This window comes from Hippocampus guttulatus, chromosome 11 (assembly GCF_054856545.1).
Source record: "Hippocampus guttulatus isolate MCC_2025c chromosome 11, RoL_Hgut_1.0, whole genome shotgun sequence".
Lineage (NCBI taxonomy): Eukaryota > Metazoa > Chordata > Actinopteri > Syngnathiformes > Syngnathidae > Hippocampus > Hippocampus guttulatus.
Window position 1 is genome coordinate 6,305,541 of NC_141271.1, and position 21,236 is coordinate 6,326,776.

General features: G+C 40.9%; 1 protein-coding gene across 2 annotated transcripts in view; it reads right to left on the reverse strand.

The window, feature by feature from the left end:
• Positions 1 to 10,805, reverse strand: part of dgkg (diacylglycerol kinase, gamma) — a 103,051-nt gene extending 92,246 nt beyond the window's left edge. For both annotated transcript variants that reach the window (XM_086123878.1, XM_086123877.1), the window contains exons 1-2: positions 10,568 to 10,805; positions 6,475 to 6,551 (exon numbers count right to left, since the gene is read on the reverse strand). In XM_086123878.1, the coding sequence (XP_085980004.1) occupies positions 6,475 to 6,551; positions 10,568 to 10,634 (144 nt within the window). In that variant the 5' untranslated portion in view covers positions 10,635 to 10,805. The remainder of the gene's footprint in view (positions 1 to 6,474; positions 6,552 to 10,567) is intronic.
• Between the last annotated feature and the right edge of the window lie 10,431 nt (positions 10,806 to 21,236).

Below are 21,236 nucleotides of genomic sequence, written 5' to 3' on the forward strand. Positions count from 1 at the left end.
TACTTCAGCTAAATGTCTTGAAAGTGAATATGACATTCAGGAGTTAAATATCACCAAAAAAATCTAAATAAATATAGTACAAGAGATATGTAATAAAAATGTCAGAAACCCAATAAAATATGAACACCCACTCTATGTGTTTGCGTGCTTCAGTCCTGCATGTCTTTGTAGTGATAGTACTCAAATAATACCACACTTCCTGTCTGCAGCACCTTGCTTCTACGTGACCGACATTGCTGCCAAGCACGGACGGCCATGACACGTTTGCATTTGGAGAGCGCACAATCCAATTGAGCTAGTCTGGGACATCCAAACTGATGGGAAAAGGGGCCATTGCTGGTCTAAACGACATGTAACTATAATCATCTTGCATCCATGGCAGAGGAAAAAAAAGCCTCCGTGTGATTTATCAAATCTCTTTCCAAGTCAATAGGGTTCACGTGAAGAAAAAAAGACTCTTAATAGTTTATCGGTCTCTTTATGTCACACTTTATACGCAAGGCAGAAATTGGGAATCAGAAGCCCAACAACCAGGGCTTTCCCCCAATTCGGTGATGAATCGAATCGTGATTCGAATGGGCTTGGAGAAAACAATCAGCGAATCACAATTGTCGGACTTGGATAAGAGCGACTCTTAGAATATCATATTACTTTTTTGAAGTCATTGTCATTCTGACAAGACTGCGACTGTGGCCACCCTGTATTTACTTTAAAACAATTCAAAATCATTCAGGATTTTTAGCTTGTGTTTATGGCCGATGCCATTTTAATTTTCTGTGCATAGCTTCGGTGCAAGTTTTATTCAGCGAAAGGACGTGCTCGTTGAAAGAGCTCTCCAGCTAACTGCTAAATTGTACTAGCCAGTGACTATTTACAACCTAGGGTTCAACGTGGCAGCCACTACACGTCAGTGTGTAGTGGTTCAATCGATAGCTCTGAAATCTAAGGCTTCGAAAAGCACTTTGGGAACCGTGTGGTGGAGCTCAAGCACTAATTTGTGCCCTTCATTCATCGTTAACTATTTTGATCTAATGGGATTTTTGGATGATGACATATCTTTATTTCGTAAAGATACAAAGAGTAACCATTTGATTCCATTCAGAAGTCATTCATTACTGTCAACACAAATAGCAAATCGGGAATTTGCGGGTGAGTCCCACTTCGACCAAGAATAAGAACTGGAATGTTCGCCAGGAAATTACTCTAAAAACACTTCCGATAGTGATTATCATGGGACAAGTGGATTTAACACATTCCACAAATGAAATGGTATCTTGAATAACGAGTTGAAATGTTCCCCGATGAAACTCGTAACTCAATTTACATGTATAGCAAATCAATATTCTCCATTGAAATTAAATGAAATTCCATGAATCTGTCAAAACCCCATCGCATTATATGACATCAAACCATAACATACCGGATTAAAAGAGAGAGTAGAGAAATAAACAGATATTCTAAAGCGTAATTAAAGCTAGAAATCACAACAACTGTGTGCCCTCAGCACAGTGCCTTTAAAAGGGGCATGACTTAGTCAATCAACTGATGTGTCACGTCAGGAGTAAGGCTTGCTATTTACTGTGTGAGCAATGTGAATTTTGGCCAACGAAAAGTGCTTGCGAGTCCTTTCATTTTGTGTTTCTGTGTTTTCGTACTGAATTTAAAGGGAATGAGAGGTGCTGCCTCCATTGCCAGTTGTCAGCTGTGTTCATGCCCACAACGGCACAGACGCCCGTTTGTCAGTTCGCTCGTCGGCAAGAATACAAAAAGAAAGACAACTCCACACTTTGCACTCAACTTGTTTGTTTGTTTGTTTGTTTGTTTATTGAACATAAAACATATATACAGTAATAATTTGACAGAAAATAAGGTAGATAAAAAAAGTAAAAAGAAAGAAATCAATCTTCATTCAACACAGTTATTATGTTCAAGGGAGTAGGAAGAAGTAAAAAACGTATCTAGTCCTACCCCGTTATGTGATTGTATCTAATAAATCATTTTTATATCAATCAGAAAAGAAAAAAGTAAGAAGAAAGAAGTCTCCATTAAGGCTCATACTTTACCCTTAACCGTGATATTTTTACAACTTTTGGTTTGTATCGGGATTATATACTTCCACACCCTGACACTCTTGTGTCAATTTTCTCTTGTATTCATAATGGATATTTATATACCTTTCTCTATTTATCAACTTAGTTCTGATTTATCATTATATTTAATGTTTTGAATTTATCATTTTAACTCTGATTGATGTAGGTTGTTTGTACTATTTTTTTGAATTTGTTTTTGAACTCAGCAAGCGATTTACTCATTTTCAGGTCCGTTTCGAGATTATTCCACAGATTAACACCCTTGATAGATACACTTCTTTGCTTGATGTTTGTTCTTGTTTTGAGTTTTTTGAATAAGTTGGTACCTCTTAAATCATAGCTGCTTTCTCGAATTTCGAAAAACATCTGAATGTTTTGGCAGAGCAGGTTATTGTGTGCTTTGTACATTAATTGGGCGATTTTAAAGTCAACCAGGTCATAAAATTTCATCGTATTTAATTTGATAAATAGTGGATTTGTGGGTTCCGTATATTTTGATCTATTAATAATTCGAATTGCTTTTTTTTGTAGGTTGAGAATAGGGAGTGTGTTTGTTTTGCAGGCATTTCCCCATATTTCCACACAGTAGGTCATATATGGTAATAATAATGAAGTGTATAATGTGTACAAAGATCTCTTATTTAGCACTTCCTTGGTTTTGTAGAGGATCCCTACGGTTTTGGCTATTTTTCTTTTTACGTTATCGATATGTGGCTTCCAACATAGTTTTGAGTCTATTACTAATCCGAGAAACTTGGTTTCATACGCTCTTTCTATCTCAATTGAGTTTACCATAATTTTAGCTTGGTGTTTGATTGGTCTTGTGCCAAAAACAATTAACTTCGATTTTTTCAGGTTAAGTGACAATTTATTTCTGTCGAACCAGTTTTTTAATTTGTTTAATATTACTGAAAGTGCATTTTCCAATTTTATATTAGTGTTGAATTGTTCATCCAGGTAATAGTCAGAGTTTGTTACCCTTTGTTTGTTCTGGAAGAAGTTGTTGTCTGGGTCCAAATTGTTCTCGGGATCGAATGGCTTATAGTCAATATCTTCAAAGGGTTGGAAGTCCATGTTTTTGGGATGTGAATTTCCCGCTCCCACGCGGTCGTCGTTGGTTCCCTCGCTGTCGTCGCTCGCTCTCTCGCCGTCATCACTGGCTCCCTCGCGGTTGCTGGCTGGACGTCTCCTGGGTCCCTCGTGGTCGCTGGCTCCCTTGCGGTCGTCGCCGACTCCCTCACGCTCGCTGGCTGGCTGCCTCCCGGCTCTCTCACACGCGCTGGCTGGTTGTCTCCCGGCTCCCTCAGGCTCGCTGTCTCCCGGCTCCCTCGCGGTCACTGGCTCCCCTGCAGTCGTCGCTGGTTTCCTCTCGGTCGTCTCTGGCTCCCTTGCGGTCGTCGCTGGCTCCCTCGCGGTGGTTGCTGGCTGGTTGTCTCCCGGCTTCCTCGCGGTCGCTGGCTTCCCTGCAGTCGTCGCTGGCTTCCTCGCGGTCATCACTGGCTCCCTCACGGTCGGTCGTCGCTGGCTCCCTCGCGGTCGGTCGGTCTTGAAAAAGTTATTGTCCGGGTCCAAGTTGTTCTCAGGGTCAAATGTCTTGTGGTCAGTAGGGTTGGAAGTCATCAAAGCGTTGGAAGGGTCATCAAAGGGTTCGAAGTCCATGTTTTTGGTATGTGAATTTCCTGCTTCAGTCGGGTCAGAGTTTTTATCTTCGGGTGGTGAATAATTCTCAGTATGCTGCTTGATGGTGTTGAACTCGAGCCTGTTTTGTTGGAGTACTGGTGCGGGGGTGGACGATAAGTTTGTCATGTCTTAAGTAGGCAGTTTCCCCTCTGTCACGTGCAGCTTTTAATTTTGGGAGGAGCTCTTTTCTTTTTTGTCGTACGGCATCTGTAAAGTCTTTGTTGATGTAGATGTTGGAGCCTTTTAAGTATTTTGCTTTTTGTAGGATCCTTGATCTGTCCTTGTATTTGAGAAATTTCACCACAACTGGCCTCGGACGAGGTCTTCCAGGTTCTTGTCTTCCTGTGCGGTGAGCTCTCTCCACCTCAATTTGCCCCTGTATCAGCAGCTTCTCCTTGAGGATTTTTTGAACTTTTTCCTCTGTTTCAGTCCACGTTTCTCCCGGTTTTTCCTCAATTCCATCAATTACCAAGTTGTTTCTTCTTGACTGTCCTTCCAAGTAGTCCAGCTTGTCTGTTAATACAAGCATGCCGTCACATATTTTGTAGAATTCTGTTTGCATGTCTTTGGAATGGCCAGTTTGACAGATTAGATTTTTTTTAATGTCGTCTACCTCTTTTTGGGTAAAGTTGATGCTGGTTTTTATTTCTTGGACTTCCCTGGTAAAAGTGTCAAGTCGTGAGTTTGTTGAGTCTATTATCATCTTGACAAATCCTTTGAAATTTTCCTGTTGTTGTTGCAAGAGCGCCGTAAAAAGCTCTTTTTGTTGCTGGAGTAATTCGTTTACTTGAGTGAGGGTCAGGAAATCCTCATCCTGCTTTGTGTCTTGCTTCTGTTTGGGTGGCATTTTGTCGCACTGGGCACAAAAATAGGGCCCTTGGTGACACTTATCCAATGAAGTGCAGGGGGAAGATCTGACGAAGCAGGCCCCGGGCAGTAAAATATTTACTTTACTTCACTGGGTAGACAGGCACTCCAGAGCATACGAGCATATAAAAAGTTGATTTTCCATAAGACTTTCCCTTAACACCAATGGCGTGCTGGCTGACTAATTGGAGCACGGCATCAATTAGAGGGGCAGCCAGTATTTGATGAATTACAGTGGCATATGTTGGAAGCTTAACCACCAGAATAGATTCCTTGAGTGAAGATGGGAGCCGAGGGTCATATGTTGTTTTACTGTATCATAAATGTCACTGCTACAATATGACCGGTAGTGAGCTTGCTTTGCCGCTATAGTTGTAACTTCAGCAGCAGGCTGTATGGTTGATCAATTGTAATGGTGCAAAGAAATAATGTGGGTGTGTGGACACGTCTCATTTACCCTCTCATCAGTCTCAAAGAGTGATCCACCAGGCAAAAAAAATCCATTGTTTGTTGCCGCTCCTTTTTGGAACGAGACAGGAGACGCCTTCTTTGTCGCCGTTTCACTTGAAGGCAACCACTGTGCCTGCTTGCACCGCGCGATGACTCATGCAGGCACGTATTCGCAAATTGATGGACAACAGAGAGCAAGGTCAGAATTAGCAATTGTGGCGCCAGGTGAGCCCACATGGACGTTAAGTCTGTCTGACCCACACAGAGCCAAGGAGAGCGCTCAAGTCATTCATCAAGCCAACGCAAAAGCGGAATATAAGAAAAGATCGGACAGCAAGATCAAGCAGAGGTAATCGTGACAACAACACAAAAGTTGTTTTGGAACTCGAGTGCTCTAAGTGGAAGAAAAGTGTCGTACTCCCCGTATTTCACTGTTGTCGTTGAGTTAATTAATGAATCAATACAGAGATCATAAATAAATAAGTACCGGTACATAAATAAATGAATATTGGTGAATCAGAAGTGCTAACGTTACTGCTTGCTGGCTGCTCTTCACCTCCAAGATTAACGTATCATCATGTGTCATCATCACCCACTTCATCAGCAGTCCGGGTTTCCTTTGGGGCCTTTTGGAGCCACGCCGTCATTTATGGGCGCAACTGTCTTCAACCTTTTTCGGCTACACAATTCGTGAGATTGCCCCGCAAAGCACAGGCATGTGGTGTGTAGCAGTTAGCAATGCAACGGATCCAAAAACTCAAGTTTGAGATCATGGATTTGAGCCACGTATCGGATAATTTTTCAAATCAAACAACAGCAAAAAAAAAAAAAGATAAATAAAGATACATTTTGCCCGTTGCATTAAAATTAGAAAAAAAAAAGAAAAACACGAAATGTCATATTGGATTTTAAATATTAAGGACACAACTTTAAGTGCAATCCAAGGCAGGATACCTTGTTATTTTACACATGGACCGTGAATGAAAAAGTCCTGCAATTTTCTTGTGCCACATTATTTCGATAAATCTCTTCCACTGTTTACAATTTCAAATGACAATCACAATGCCCTATTACCGGTGAGCTATTTTTAGATTAGGCCCTCAGACTACTGATGTGGTCCTTGGGGGCACCACGTTGGTGAGCTCTGCTCTAGAACCCTCCCTGCTATTGGCGCTCATATATTTAAGCGACCTCATATAGCCACATTAAAAAGCATTAAAATGGCGACAACCACCATTATAAAGAGGTCAAAGAAATCCACAGCTCCTAATTGCTAAAAGCTGGGAACTCACACCGATGTCACCTGTTACCACAAATCACTTACACGATTTAATGACTCACTTATGAGACAAACAAGAGAGTTAAGGTGACGTTTGTGTGCACGCACCTGTTCAGGGTTGTATTTGGAGAGCACTCCTTCGCCATGGAATTCCTCCAGAACATCCTTTAACTTTTTTGTGGAGTCTGGAGAGAAAAAAGGACGAAAATAACCTTGCAACTCTATCAGACAACATACTGGTATATTTATTCGTAATGTGCCAGATAGCTATTATAGAACAGAGAACCATATATTGGAACTTAAACGAGACAAAACGACAAGGGCTCCCATATTTAGGGCAATTTTTTTTATCAAAATACCCTAAGGATCAAGAATTATGCTATTACAGTTTTTGAACACAGCATATTTCTTGCCATGTTGTAAATGATTCATGTATGGGGCTGATCTGTCTCATCCAGTGTGCCAGGCCTCATCCTGCCCCATATTCTTCAACTGCTTCGTTAGAATGACAACCAGTTGGCTGGATTCTGCCAGTGAGTTCCTGCCAGCATTTGGCTCTCTCCTCTTCAGCTTTGCTTGGGGGCCTGCTACTTGCTTCTACTAGCAAAACCAGAGCCCAGAGTGTTGAAAACAAGTAGATGCCTTTAAATTAAGAAAGGCTTCATTAATTTTACATGTGTGGCTTGATTTGTAGTAATTAGTTTATCTTGTAAAACGCCATAACAGCTGAAAAATACATCTCTGTATTAATATATATTTCCCTTCTGTGGCAACATTTTTAACACAGCTGGGTCTAATGAGATTTGATGAGTATATACTCACTGCCGGACAACAGAAACACATTTGACAAAAAAGAGAAACAATGCCGTAGCATAAAAAATATTTGTAAGGGGGCAACCAGAAACCACAAACAAGCACCTGGCACCACACTGGCATCTCATTTGCCAATTTTTACAAAGAGTGTACTTGCGCACGTTTTGTTGAGCCCCCGGTGTGCACAAGGACAAGCAAGTGTGCAGTGAACCTTTCATGGACGACGGACTCATTAAAAGCAGCTGTAGCTCAATCCAAACTGTGTCAAGGCTTTCGGGACCTGGATTTACCATCTCTCACGAGAAGTTGTTCACAGTTTGAGATGAGACACACCACACAGGTGGACATTGAAAAACAATGCTGTGCTGAGTATTTTTAACAAGCCAGAGGTCGGAAATTAGCTAACCTGCCCAAGGGAGGATCTGTCCTACCTTTCAAACCTTCAACAGTTAGTTATTATATTTTATTAAATCCCTTTGTAAAATTAACACAAGAAAAATCAAGTATTCTAATCGTATACAATATAATTTAAAAAGGACACATTTATTTATCACGTTGAATAAATGGGCCACTTGTGAGATCCTAAACACTAATGTTATAAAATCCATAAGATATCAAAAATCTGTGTGACAATTTGTCAGGAGCGAGCTACTGCCACACTTTGTGGCACCTTATGGGATTGCTAATTTATCACTCTTTTGTGCCTTATTTAATGTCTTCTGTGAAATAAAGATATCATTCAAAAAAAATTCGAGCCCATTTCTTCACAGTATAAATAGCCCTGTTGTAAAAGGAGCACAGCGTGATATGATTCGACTACAGAGTGAGATGTATTACACTAGAAAACATCCATTGACGCTTAGTTACACTTTCTCTTAGCTTGTCTCTTTTGTGTGACCTTGCTGTATGCATTTCCTTTTCAGAAGTCTAATTTATTGATGCTTTAAAGTCCCATTATAGCATAAAGAATAAGCACGGTGGATGACTGGTTGTCACATCCGCCTCACGGTTCATGGGTCGTGTGTCCATGTGAATTTTGAACAGTGGTGGCCCGTCAGACTCAGAAAAGACCTTGCTGAAACATTATCAGGAACACTGACTGAGCTGTATGACAGAAATCTGAATATTTGTTCCATAAAATTGTATTAATTTACTCCTAACAGATGCACTGCTTCCAGTCCATAGATGTGAATGTTAGATTTTTTTATTTATTTTTTTTGTCTAATGCCTATGGCAGCGGTGCCCAACCAGTCGACTGCGGTTGATCTTTAGTCTGCGGACTGGTCCCAAGTCGACTGCGAGGGATGTAGGGGAAAATGGGGGGGCTGTATGCCTTTGTGTGTGCTCTTAATATGATATGTTTTTGTGTTTGTGTAGACTGCACCAGAAGCATTCTACCTGAATAAGTTTGACCTTCACAAAAAAAAAAAAGAGAGTACGGCATCATCAAAAAAAGGAAGCTGGAGCACCAGGAGAAGCATTTTAAAAAGGTACACGCGAGTGATGATAGTGATATTTCTGCATTTAACATGCTGTAAAAGCGCGTCGCTGCCTCCGTGTCAGGTCACCCACTAAGGTAGGCAGTGATTTCCTTTTCACAAACTCAGTCTTATTTTGTATCTAGTTTATGATGACTCTGCGATTGTAGGCCTCATTACAGAGGGAGACGATCGGGAGTACAAGGGACTGACGAAGGACTGTAGGAAACAGTCCTCACCTGCACTGATGAACATCCAGGGTATGGACATAGAGAGGGTGACCTCCTACAAGTACCTAGGTACCCCCTCCAGCCCGCCCTGACAGCACTAGGCAGCTCCTTCAGCCAGAGACTGTTACACCCGCGCTGCAAGAAGGAGAGATACCGCCGCTCGTTCCTACCGACTGCTGTCAGGCTGCTGAATAAAAAATAAAATGATGTGAAAAACAATTGTAAATAGCACAGCCACCTTATCTATATCTGTGAATGCAAACACTTTGTTTTTCGTCTTTCTTATTTCTACCCACAATCTTGCTGCTGAAGACTGTAAATTTCCCCAGTGTGGGACAAATAAATGAACAAATCTTATCTTATCTTATTTTTCGGTTACGATCATGTTAGGGTCTGATACGGCTGTTGTTCATAATGGCGTGCATGTGCGTTAATGGTTCAGTAATGGGTTGGTTGCTTGAAAAATCGATCTTTAGTCAGAAAAGGTTGGGGACCCCTGGCCTAAGGTTCTGAATGCAATTAACAATGCAACTGATTCTTTAGCCAATCAGTTTTCAAATTCGGGTCAGCTAACTGGCCCACAATTACATCAGCATTTTTGGGTCCACTGATTGGTTGGTCAGAGTAAATCCAGTTCGAGTAGTAAAACATACGCAGTGAGTTACACTTACAGTATTAATACCGGTACATTAGACAATCATAATTCCAAATGAGTGTGATTCATCCTCACGTCCTTTAATGATGTTTTGTCACGTTAATAGATAAATATTCCTGATGGTTAGGTGGATTAAGTTGGGGAATTCATCACCCAGGTGATAAATATACCATCTGTCGCTGATGCAGACAGAGCAATCTTTTGTAAGATGACTGCAGTGTCTCACTAATCAGACATCTATGCTCACTCAGTAAGCTTAGACAGTGGCTCTCTCAGGAAATGATGAATGGATATTGATAACAGGTAATAAACCTCCATGTTTTCCGGACAAGGACAAGAAGAGGAGTGCAGGCACATTCTCGTTTGACTAACAAATAGGCCACAAGGCCAGCAGGTGAAAGTACACTGTCCAATTTAGTGCATGTGTATGTTTATGTAAATCTGTTTTGTTTTGTTTTTTGACCTGCCTATCCTCTTAAGAATCGTGGGCGTGCTGGAGCCTATCCCAGCTGGCTTCGGGCAGTAGGCGGGGGACACCCTGAACTGATTGCCAACCAATCACAGGGGCACATATAACGTGTTACTTAGACCTAATGATGCTGTTTGCTCGCACATATTGTTTCAGAACCTCTGACACCATCACACGGCAGGTGCATTCATACTGAGACTAGCTTAAGTGGACTCTTATCATTATCATCATCATTGATTTAGGTCAACATTGGATCATTCCGAAATCATCAGGGAACGCCTGGAGTGTCGGTTGCACCGACAGTACAGGAGCCGACTAATACTGCACGCCTCACTTTTCAGTTTTTATTTTCGAAAGAAAAATAAAGTTGAAAATATCGTATGAATGTCATTCAATTTCATGTTTGTGTCTCATTTGGTTTTGATTCTTGACTAAAAAAATCCATATTGATGTCTTTATGTTTGAAGCCTGAGATACGGAAAAAAGTCAAGAAGTTGAAAGGGGTTCAAATACTTTTGCAAGCCACTGTAAAGTGTCACTGTGCGTGTGTACTTACATTCACTGTACTGTTGGAGCTGTTTGAACTCAGCTGGGCTCAGACACACCCAGCTCCCGTCACCCATAATGCCTAAATATGATAAGGATGGGGGACGACTGGCAAGGTGCAGTTCCACCAGAAACAGGCAGGTAGTTAATCTCAGGTCAGATGGAGGTTGAAGACTGAGGCTCAGAGGTTTGTCATCTCGTCCAGGAGGAGAATTATTATCCCTGAATCTTCTGACAAGCTTTTATAATCCAAAATATGAAGTATAAAATGTCCACCAGGAGATGGGATCAGGGGGGGGGGGGGGGGGGGGGGGAGTGTCAGGATGATGTCAGGCCGGATGTAACCTGTTTTATTGTCATTTTCGCACGTGATGTCGTCCTCGTGACTCAGCAGAAAAGGCCTCCATGTTCACACCTGCATACAAACACACTAAATTATACACTTTTATTAACACAGCAACCGTTTTGACAAATATAGTGAATTAAAAACAGCTCTCTGATGCAGTGCAATTGTGCATCAACCACCACAGTAAAACTATTGTTGAACAGTGCTCATAAAAATAGATTAGATAGATAGTTCACGCTCCCTGTTCGCCACCTCGCCAATGAAGACGTGAAATGGTGAGTGACGTTGTAAATATTTCCCACGCTAGGCGCATTGGCAAGCGGCCAATTTGTCCACCTAAATTGCACTGTTACCAAGCATGAATGTCCATATGCAAAAAAAAAAAAGTCAATAAACAAATTGCATACAGCAAGGAGTTAGTGAGTTAGCATTTATGTTACGATCCTAAAATGTGAAAATTTTGTGTGGTTTTTGGATCAAAAACAACCTATATTCCACAATGCACATCGAATGTCTTTTCGGGTAGTATGTGTGTGTGTGTGTGTGTGTGTGTGTGTGTGTGTGTGTCTGTGTGTGTGTGTGTGCGTGCGTGTGTGTGTCTGTGTGTGTGTGTGGTATACTGCAGTTAATTGTAGTACAGTAATTTTTTAAAATTACAGTAACAAGCCTTTTCTGCTTGGCTATCGACGAAGGCGGACGCTTCTGCACTGCTCCCCCTGCCCTCCCACCTTTTTTTCCCTGCTCGCCACTTAGTCTTGTGCAGTCTTTGTCTTTTTTTTCCCTAGCCTCCTACCGTGTTTTCATCCGAAGAACTAACCATGGAATTAGTTGGCTGGTCTCTCGATGTAATTGACAAAAAAATTTCGACGGAAAGAGCGGGCAGTGGGGAGCCTGCTTGCCCTCCGGGGACACTTGCTGCCGGATACACCCTGGATCCATGGAGAAAGTGGAGACCGGTGTGCCTGACAGTACTGTCCGTGGAGGACGTGGAAGACATCTACATTATTGGCCTTTTGATAACAGGTATGCTGCTGTTTGGTGTTGACAGCTTGCTGTTCTATCGCAAAATTCAACCGACGGGAGCGGCTCTATTGGAAGTGAGGAAGCTGCCGGTCACTCTGGATGGCTTGGCGCGAATGTCCAACACTCAGACTCAAGCGGTGACTGAGCTCAACCGCAATATTGTTGCGGTTTGGAGCGAGTCCGCGCGATCGATAATACCATGGAGACGTTGGAATTTTCGCTTCGAAAAGGAATTGAGGATTGGCTGATCGACGCCAGTGAGAGATACAGACCAAGGACTCAAGGCTGTCTGGAATTGTTGGCGGCCGTCTCTCCAAAACAAACAACGCTATCTGGCCTTTCCCCTGGATGGAAATACGCATGGAGTCTAGGGCCCCCATCACCATCCCCCCTCCTTCTCGGCCATGGACTGATAAGCCGGGACTGTCTTCATGATGAGCAGACCTCGACGAAGCAGCTATGACCTGTACACGCATACACATACACAACTGGACAACCACACGCGCATACACATCCTTGTTATCGCCGTCTTCATCGCTCCGATTCTTTTTCCCCCGTGACGTGGTTCGATGATGCGGAGCGCAACGGTGACCGTGCGGCTGGTCATTGTCGGCCGCGTCGCGGTTACCCTACCCCCCCCCCCCCTTCCCATTCATCCCCCCCCTTATACATGTTATGTCTTGTGACTTGTTGTAACTGTCTGATGCTTATTCATGTGCTAGGGTCTTTTTTATCCTGGACTTAAATTATCCTCGGAAGAGGATAGTTCGAGCGTGGTTTTTTTTCCCTCTCCCTACCCAGCGTTTTTCCTTTCTGAATTCTGATTGTAATTTCCCCATTGCGGGACAAATAAAGGATATCTTATCTTATCTTAATGCAATAACCATGATATAACGTCACTATTATAATATGTGTTGTAATAAAATTGCAAGTGGCAAATATAGATAATATATAATAAATGTTACATACAGTACATATACTGTATTACATCGTGTTATCATAATCTGTCGTAGCATAAATATAAATATAATAATTATCTATCATTCAACTTGGCAGTTGAAAAATATTTACAGCAAGTACCACCTAAAAAAGTCATTTTACAGGTAGCACCATTGAATCAATATCATAATACAGTATAATAACATCGCAGACCTATGTGTTCTCAAAACAATGTGATGTGTCTTACACGTGAATTTATTATTGCAAGCCACTGTAACTTTAAGCACAGTGCTTGAAAGTAGGAAAATAAAATGTACTAAAGTAATAATTACAGTTGAATGTACTAAAAATATTGAATGAAAATCATACTCCAATAAATGTTTTTTTTTAAATCTAAACATTAAATACCCTGTAAAGTAATTTGTGTACATTTTTAAATACACTCAATATGTTTGAGGATAAGTGTTGAAAACATCATCAAAGACTGAGATAAATATAGTACTGAATTGCTGATATATACGGTAGCACAAAACTCATCCTCTCAGCTGTCTTCATTTTTTGGGCGGGGCTAGATGGGGATGAGCCGATGCAACCAAGGAACAGAATGAGTCACCCCTCCCCGCTACGAAAGTGTCCTCATTTTATTTGTGGCAATTCCGCTTCCTGATTGATAATAACTCGGCCTACTCTACTACTACAACATGCAGTTAGCCATCAAAGCTATGCCCACAACCCGAAAAAATACATCTTCCCTAACTGTGATGTATTTTGTGCTATTTGGGCTACAATGTGTCAGCAGTGTGCAGGCATTCGTGGCGCATATAGTGAGATAGTGACGAAACAGGCGGCACAGAGTGAATTACACTAAAATGTGGCTATGAGATTTTTACACTTTTTAGCCACATTGGCCAAAAAGTTGAATGACTCAGCACCAACTGTGATAAAGGTGTGTGTGTGTATACATATACATACATCATACATACATACATATACTATATATATATTGTGGTGAGGTGAGGTGTGTGCGTTTTGAGGGGGGGGGGGGTGAAGAAATTTTACACTAATATATATTTGTTGTGTTTATTGATGTTTTTACAACTATACAGTATCTTAGTCATATTGAATAATAATACTTTATATTTTGTTATCATGGAAATGTGTAATATTTCTTTCATATGACTTGACATGCAGGTAATTCAGTCAGTGATGTGGGAGTGTGAATGTGAATGCTATCTCTTTCTTCCCCTTTACTGACTGGTGACCTCTCAGTTTTGCCTGAAGTTAGCGAAGATGCTGCTCCCCGTGTCTCTGAACTGGATAAATAGTATAACAAACCAGACATTTATTTTTGTTGTATTTTAGAGATCACTGCATTTTTTTAAATAAAGATTGGGATTGATTTGATGTGAGGCGATCAGGAGGTGTTGCCTCACTCTCCAACCAGGATTATTATTATATTTTTTTTTAATAGAAACTTTCAACCATTTGGATTGATTTTTCCCCAAACACATCACACAGATTTCATCATGTCAACATGTCGACAGAAACAACCCCCCCCCCCCCCCCAAAACCACAATCATTTCGGTATGGAGTTGAAAAGAAAGCAATATGCTACGTGATCCTCAAAGTGAGGCATGCGCGTTCATGGAAATGCATGTGTTGTTGTGTAAAGGGACAAAAGGAGGATCACTGTGTGTTATTTTGTGGTGAGTGCATGTGTGCATGCATGTGTGTGTGCGTGTGTGTGTGTGTTTGTGAGTGTAAAGGGGGCCTCCCCCCTCTGGTGCAGAGAGGGATTCTGTTTTGCTGAGCGGGTTGCCCGGCAACCATGACGTCACTGCGGCGCAAAGAGAAACACTATGACGGAAACAGACGAATGCATGAAGGACACTTGACTTACTATCAGAGATTGCTATCTGCTTCTGCTTTAATACACGGTATTCCTGCTATTAGCAGTCTCAACATTAGGCGCATCTGCAGATTTGATGACATCCAACACAAGATCCCTTCTTAATATCAAAGCCCACTTCTGACAGGCACTGTCAGAGAGGTATGAATTTAACAATACATCATATGTAGCTGTAGCTTGCTGCGCCGCTGTCTATTGTGCATTGCCGGTAAAATTAACATTAAGGTCAACCCAACCCTAACAGAGTGGTTTCCAAGTCTGAATTTAGAGTTGCACACTTTCAGTGCAGTTATACTGTGCTCCTCTGGATGTACAGTAAATGTAAGAGAAGAAGCACAGAAGGCACCAGCAGAGAAAATATATTGAATACCTGGATATACTGCTGTTTGTATTCATGTCTTGCTGTATAGATGTTTTTTTTCTCTTAGCAGTAGTTTGAAAGTTTATAGTAACCATCCATGTCTTTGGAATGGAACACAGGCACATGCAAACTCCACACACAGGAAGGCCGCAGCCCGGATTGAAATCCACAACCTCAGAACTGCAAGGTGGATGTGCTAAGTTCTCCACCGTGCCGCCGCTGACTAATCAGAGGACAGAAAAATGCTGACGTTGTTGGGAAACAGCTCGCTGGTGGCGTGAGCATGAATTTGAAAACGGATTGAGTTCAAGAGATAGGCTCACTGTTAATATAAAGTCTAACATACACATACATTTTCTGCAGGGGTTGACAATCTTAAATAGACTGTATGGCATTTAAACCTTCTCCCAGAGACGTCCCATCATCATTTTATTGCATGTGGAGCATGTAGTCAACTGTAATAATAATTTTAAAAAACAACTATTTCATTTAGCAATGTGAAGTATATTTTGCTAAATCAAGAAAATGTAAATTTTGGAATGATTTTTGCTCCTGATTCTCCACGTACAGCGTTACCGCATCAGGGCTGTGTAGACGTCACCTTCGTCTTCACACATGATTGTAAGCTGTCAACTGTGAGGCACGAAAGAACTTTGTTTTTAATATAGTTCATTTAGCATGGAGCATTATTGCTTTGTTTTCATCATAAACTTTTCTTTTTCATAAATTTATCCACGGATCGAATAGCTCCATAAATCTTGCCATGTGTCGCACGTAGCTGCAACGTATATTTTGAGTGACAAAAAAATCCGGATATTTTCATGTTGCAAGATTAAATGAGCTAACTAAAATATACTGTAGCGATAAATAAACATGAAATAATTGAAATTCTCATTATTTGTTTTCCAAAGTCACCCAGCAGACCACAGCAGAGGAATGAGAGAGTCTCGACGGCTGCCAGTTGCTGAACTCTGATGTACGCAAATCAATTCAGACAAGCGTGACGCGACAAAATGAAGAGGGAGAAGAGACTCCTTGGAATAAATTTTCATGGAACAAATATTGGAATTTAGGCTGCAAATGTCGGCCAGTGCTTCTGTTGGTGTTTAGGCCAGCCAAGGAAGGAATTGCTGGCCTCTACTGTGTACTACTGTGGCTTCAACTACAATCATTTCCTCAATAACCTAACACTTTTTTTTTTTGTTGATGTGACATCATGAATGTACCAATGTAATGAACCACATTTAAGTGTCTTCAGAAACATCAGAGAGCACATTTACATGCCATCAATATTTAGGTTAAGGTCGAAATTCCGCTTTCTGAAACATTCGGGATAACCTGTTAACATGTGAGCGGACAGAATCACTCTTGTTTAAATTGCAATTGGAATATCCTAATTTAAAGAGCCACGCAAGGACATCGTGACGCAAATGGACGTGATTTCCGCTTCTTACTCGCTCATTATAGTCATGTCACTCATCATACTATTAATAAAGCAGCCAGTTCCCCACTTGCTCCAAAAGTGTAATCCTGTGATGCATCTGAATTTCACCATGTTTGTGTATCTCTGCTCGTATATTTCCGACGGGTTGCGCGCCAGACGCGGCGCATACAAATACTTCCTGTCCTCAAAAGAACAAGATTCCTTGCAGATAAATGATGCGCAGAACACAAACCAATGTTCTATTCAAAGGAGGTAACCCGATCGCGTTCATATGACCCAACTATTCGGATTAGAGATGGAGTATTTAAAAACCTGAATATGAAAATATCTGGATTTTATTTTATTGATAACTTTATTTGACATGTATTTTGTAAACCATCCATTCATTATCTGAGCCGCTTATCGTCACGAGGGTCGCGGGCGTACTGGAGCCTATCCTAGCTGTTATCGAACAGTGAAAAGAATTTACACACTCCATTGAACTCAAATTACTTTTTTTGGGGTAAATTTCAACCATAATATTGTCCTCAGGTCTAACAATAACGTGTGTGACTTGGTAATCATCCTATCAGTCTCATTTTCACAAAAAGTATTTAAAAAAAATAAAAGGAAATAAAGCAGGTAAATCTTTAACCTACGGTGGCGCGTGACCTGCATCACCGGCAGTTGTTAGCGCTCAGCAGTCTGCAATTGCAGCTTGTGATCATGCGCTATATCTTTTATTGTTCTCATTATTCTCATTCACAGTTTGCTTCGTGTACAATTCACAGAGGGCACGGGCAAAGAATGGCCTTCTGGAGGGCCGAGAGAAGCATTTTAAAAGGGTACGCGTGAGCTATGATAGTTAACAGGTTGCAAAAGTGCGTCGCATGCCTCCGCGTCAGGCTGTAGCTCTTCATGGCATGCGTGTGTATGTGCATGCGCGTGCGCGGTAATGGTTTGATCGCGGGAGGTTGGTTGATCAAAAAGTCGATCTTAGGTCACAAAAGTTTAGGCACCCCTTGATTTAGAATCTACGATGACAGGAAATTACATTTAGTGATCCTAAACTGTTGTCACCCTGGGACCCGCATCTTCCTATTATTGCAAATTTGTGACACATTTTTTAGGTGTTAAAAACAGCTTTTTGGGGAGTTTAAAAATAGCCTCTGAAAATAATTGAACAGAACTAATTTTAAACTGTGTTTAATAATGAACCCTACATTTTTAACCACAATTTCCAATGAGTTTGACATACTGCCAAAAGCATACAGCTAGCTATAACGTCCACTAGCCAAAGGCTGAGCTGCATTGTATTGGTTTACTAACTCCAGTGAGTAACATTTCCTGATATTTAGCCAACAGTGATTTTTTTTTTTTATGTGGGAACTTGGTACGCCTCACTATAGTTCTGTAAAGATCTAAATACAAATCCATAATTTTTTACCAGCTGTCCACGACCCATCTGAAATGCGTCTCCGACCCACTTTTTGGTCCTGACCTACCAGTTGAGAATCACGGGTTGGAGCAATTTCAAAAGACATGTTCCGATTTCGGTTTTTTCCCCCACTTTTTGCTATGAAATAAAAGAACTGCACAAACATTTACTTCAGTTTTTCTCGGCGTGCTTTTTTTAGTGGTTTCGATCAGCACAGTTGCCATGGCGCTCGCATGTGACTTTGTTAAGCTTACTCGTGCCTGCGTCTGCACTTCACGTCGTTTCCCCACACAGGCCGCCTTTGTCACATCAAATGTCAATTGACTCGCTGCAAGGCAAATAGAGCAGCTGCGAATTCAAGAGATGTTTGCAACGATAATGGTGAGCTGGAGGGATGCTCGCTGACATACGCTCACCCAGGAAGTTGGACAATCATGTGTTTTTTTTTGTATTTGTTTTGTTTTGTTTTGTTTTTAGGGGTTGCACAGGATGTGCCTGACACCACCATTCGAGCGAGTCCGGGGTCGAAGATCTTGACAGGAAGTGGGGCAGACCCGATAGAGGCGGTCGTCTCGCCGCTGTCATTGTGGACATGCCCATGAAAGGAAGCTGTACATCTATTGTGAAAATGTGATTACTACGCGGATGCTTTTTTTTTTCCTTCTTTTTCTCAGAGTGAAACACATGTCACTCACAGCAAAGATGTTTCATCGTATTTGCTAAATTGGGACCTTATGCAAGCGGGTCACGAGCAGGCTCTATTTATTCACTTCAAATAATGTGTCTTTGTTCACTTTCAATCCACTTTTTGTAACATTTTCGTTTGGTAGAATGCCACGAGATTTTTAGTCAGTGTGGACCTTGGCTCAATAAAAAATTGGGAAACACTGGTGTGAACCAGCCACGGAATGACATTCAATCCACTGTGTGGCTTCTCATTTTTACACTTAAAATGACGGAATGTAAAAAAAAAATAAAATAAAAATAGCCTCTGATTTCAGCAACCCATGGACCACTTCTTTCATTTGAAGATGTAAAGGACACATTTAAACTACATCTTAACAAGTATTATATATATATATATACTGTATATATATATATATATATGCAATATGTGTGTAAAAAGAGAGAGAGAGAGAGAAAGAAATTCGGTTTCGATCTAAAAGATGTGAGTACGTTTTACAAATGATTCAGTCTCAACATAGCTTGAAGCAATCAAAAACAATGAAAAAGTTATAAATCAGGATTCATTTGTTTGATTCTCCTGATGATTTGTTCCTTTGAAATTAATCACCTTTAAGGTTTTGGAGAGCCTTCAAATGTCCATGTCAATAAACATGACAAAAGATACAAACACATTTCTTCTCTAGCCTTCGATTCATCTTTGTGAAGGAAATGCCACATTTTCACGACTGATATGTTAATTAAAGTTGTAAAATGACAGAAACATCCTCAATCCCACTGAATCGAACTGGATCAAATGAGTTCACTTGAAAATGCACAATCTTTGATCTTCAAATTGCTTGTGATTCAATTTTTGCTTCGCAACACAGCAAAAAATAAAAATAAATCAATAAATAAATTGAGCAACAATTTGTGATAACGAAAAACTCAAATGGATTTACCATTACAAAATATATTGTTGTTGAAAATTTTATTTACTCGCTCAAGAAATTCAAAGGGTCCAGTCATCACTTCCTTGCACCTAAGGACTTCACACTACAATTGTAATTTTTTTTCAAATTTTACTCCAGTAAAAACGTTTTTAGTCCATCCATCCATTTTCCGATCCACTTCATCCTCACGAGGGTCGTGGGAGTGCTGGAGCCTATCCCAGCTGTCTTCAGGCAGTAGGTAGAGTACACCCTGAACTGGTTGCCAGCCAATTGCAGGGCACACATAGACGAACGACCAAAACTCACACCGAGGGACAATTCAGAGTGTTCCAGTCACCTGCCCTGCATGTTTTTGGAACGTGGGAGGAAACCGGAGTAGCTGTAGAAAACCCACACTGGCACGGGTAGAACATGCAAAGTCTACACAGAAAGGCCGGAGCCGGAATTGAACCCTGCACCTTTGCACTATACGGCCGACGTGCTAACCACCATGCCGCCCACGGCTGAATACTGCAAACCAAAAAATGCTGCAAAAAAAAAGAAAAAAAGAGAGAAACACACATGCAAACTGAAAAACACGCAAAACAAAAACGCTCCAATTATGAAATGCTACAAACAGCCAAACGCTGCAAACACAGGAATGATGCAAATGGAAAACTTAAACACGTCAATGGAGACAAAAACACAAATGCAAGAAAGAAATGCTGCAATCACAGCAGCAACGAGGAAGAAATAAAAATAAAATGGCTGGCGAGCACTTTGGGGTGTACCCTGGCTCTCGCCCAAAACCAAGCACGCCCGCAACCCTCGTGAGGACAGGCGTTTCGGAAGATGAATGAATGAATGTGCATGACTGATATTTGCCTTGCATTTTTTAAAATGATGTTTTGCAACAACTTCCTGTGATATGGACGTGCCTTTTAGTTCACTCAGCTGTCCATTTTTATGCGTGTGGTTATGCTCATGTAAGCTTATGTTAAAATGTGAGTTGAGGGGTTCGTAGGTTTATTAAACGGAATATAACCTAGCTAACTGTAACACAAAAGAATATAATGCTCAAATATAAAATGAAAATAATTCATAATTTAACATAAGCTTACATTCTTCCCCCTCCCACCAGAGAAATGTCCTCATTTCTACTTTGATCACTTAATGTAGAATCCCGGTTACAACAAATTAACATTGCACAGGAAGGAAAATAAATAAATAAATAAAATGAAAAGAATTCATAATTTAACATAAGCTTACACTCACATCATATTTTAACGTGAGCATATAGGTTACAAATATGACATTTATAAAGCAGTCATAGTTTCCATTTTGCTTGATTATAATTGCAATGCTAACATTCTTTTGCAGCTTTTGAAAGAGATCAAAGAAAAGCTTTTATTGACCGTGATGTCTGCAATGGTAGAACGCCGCCACACCATCAAAAAAAAAAAAAAAAAAACACCCTTGTGAATGCGAATCAATAAACATCTCACCCTGCTGCACAAGATGTCGTCATGTTGTCGGCTGCCTCGTGCTGGAGTGTCACTCAAGGAGACACACTCAGGAATACATCAGTAATGATGATGAGAAATTTGAAGAGCAGGTATTTTAAATGAGTTCGGCATTTGTGTGG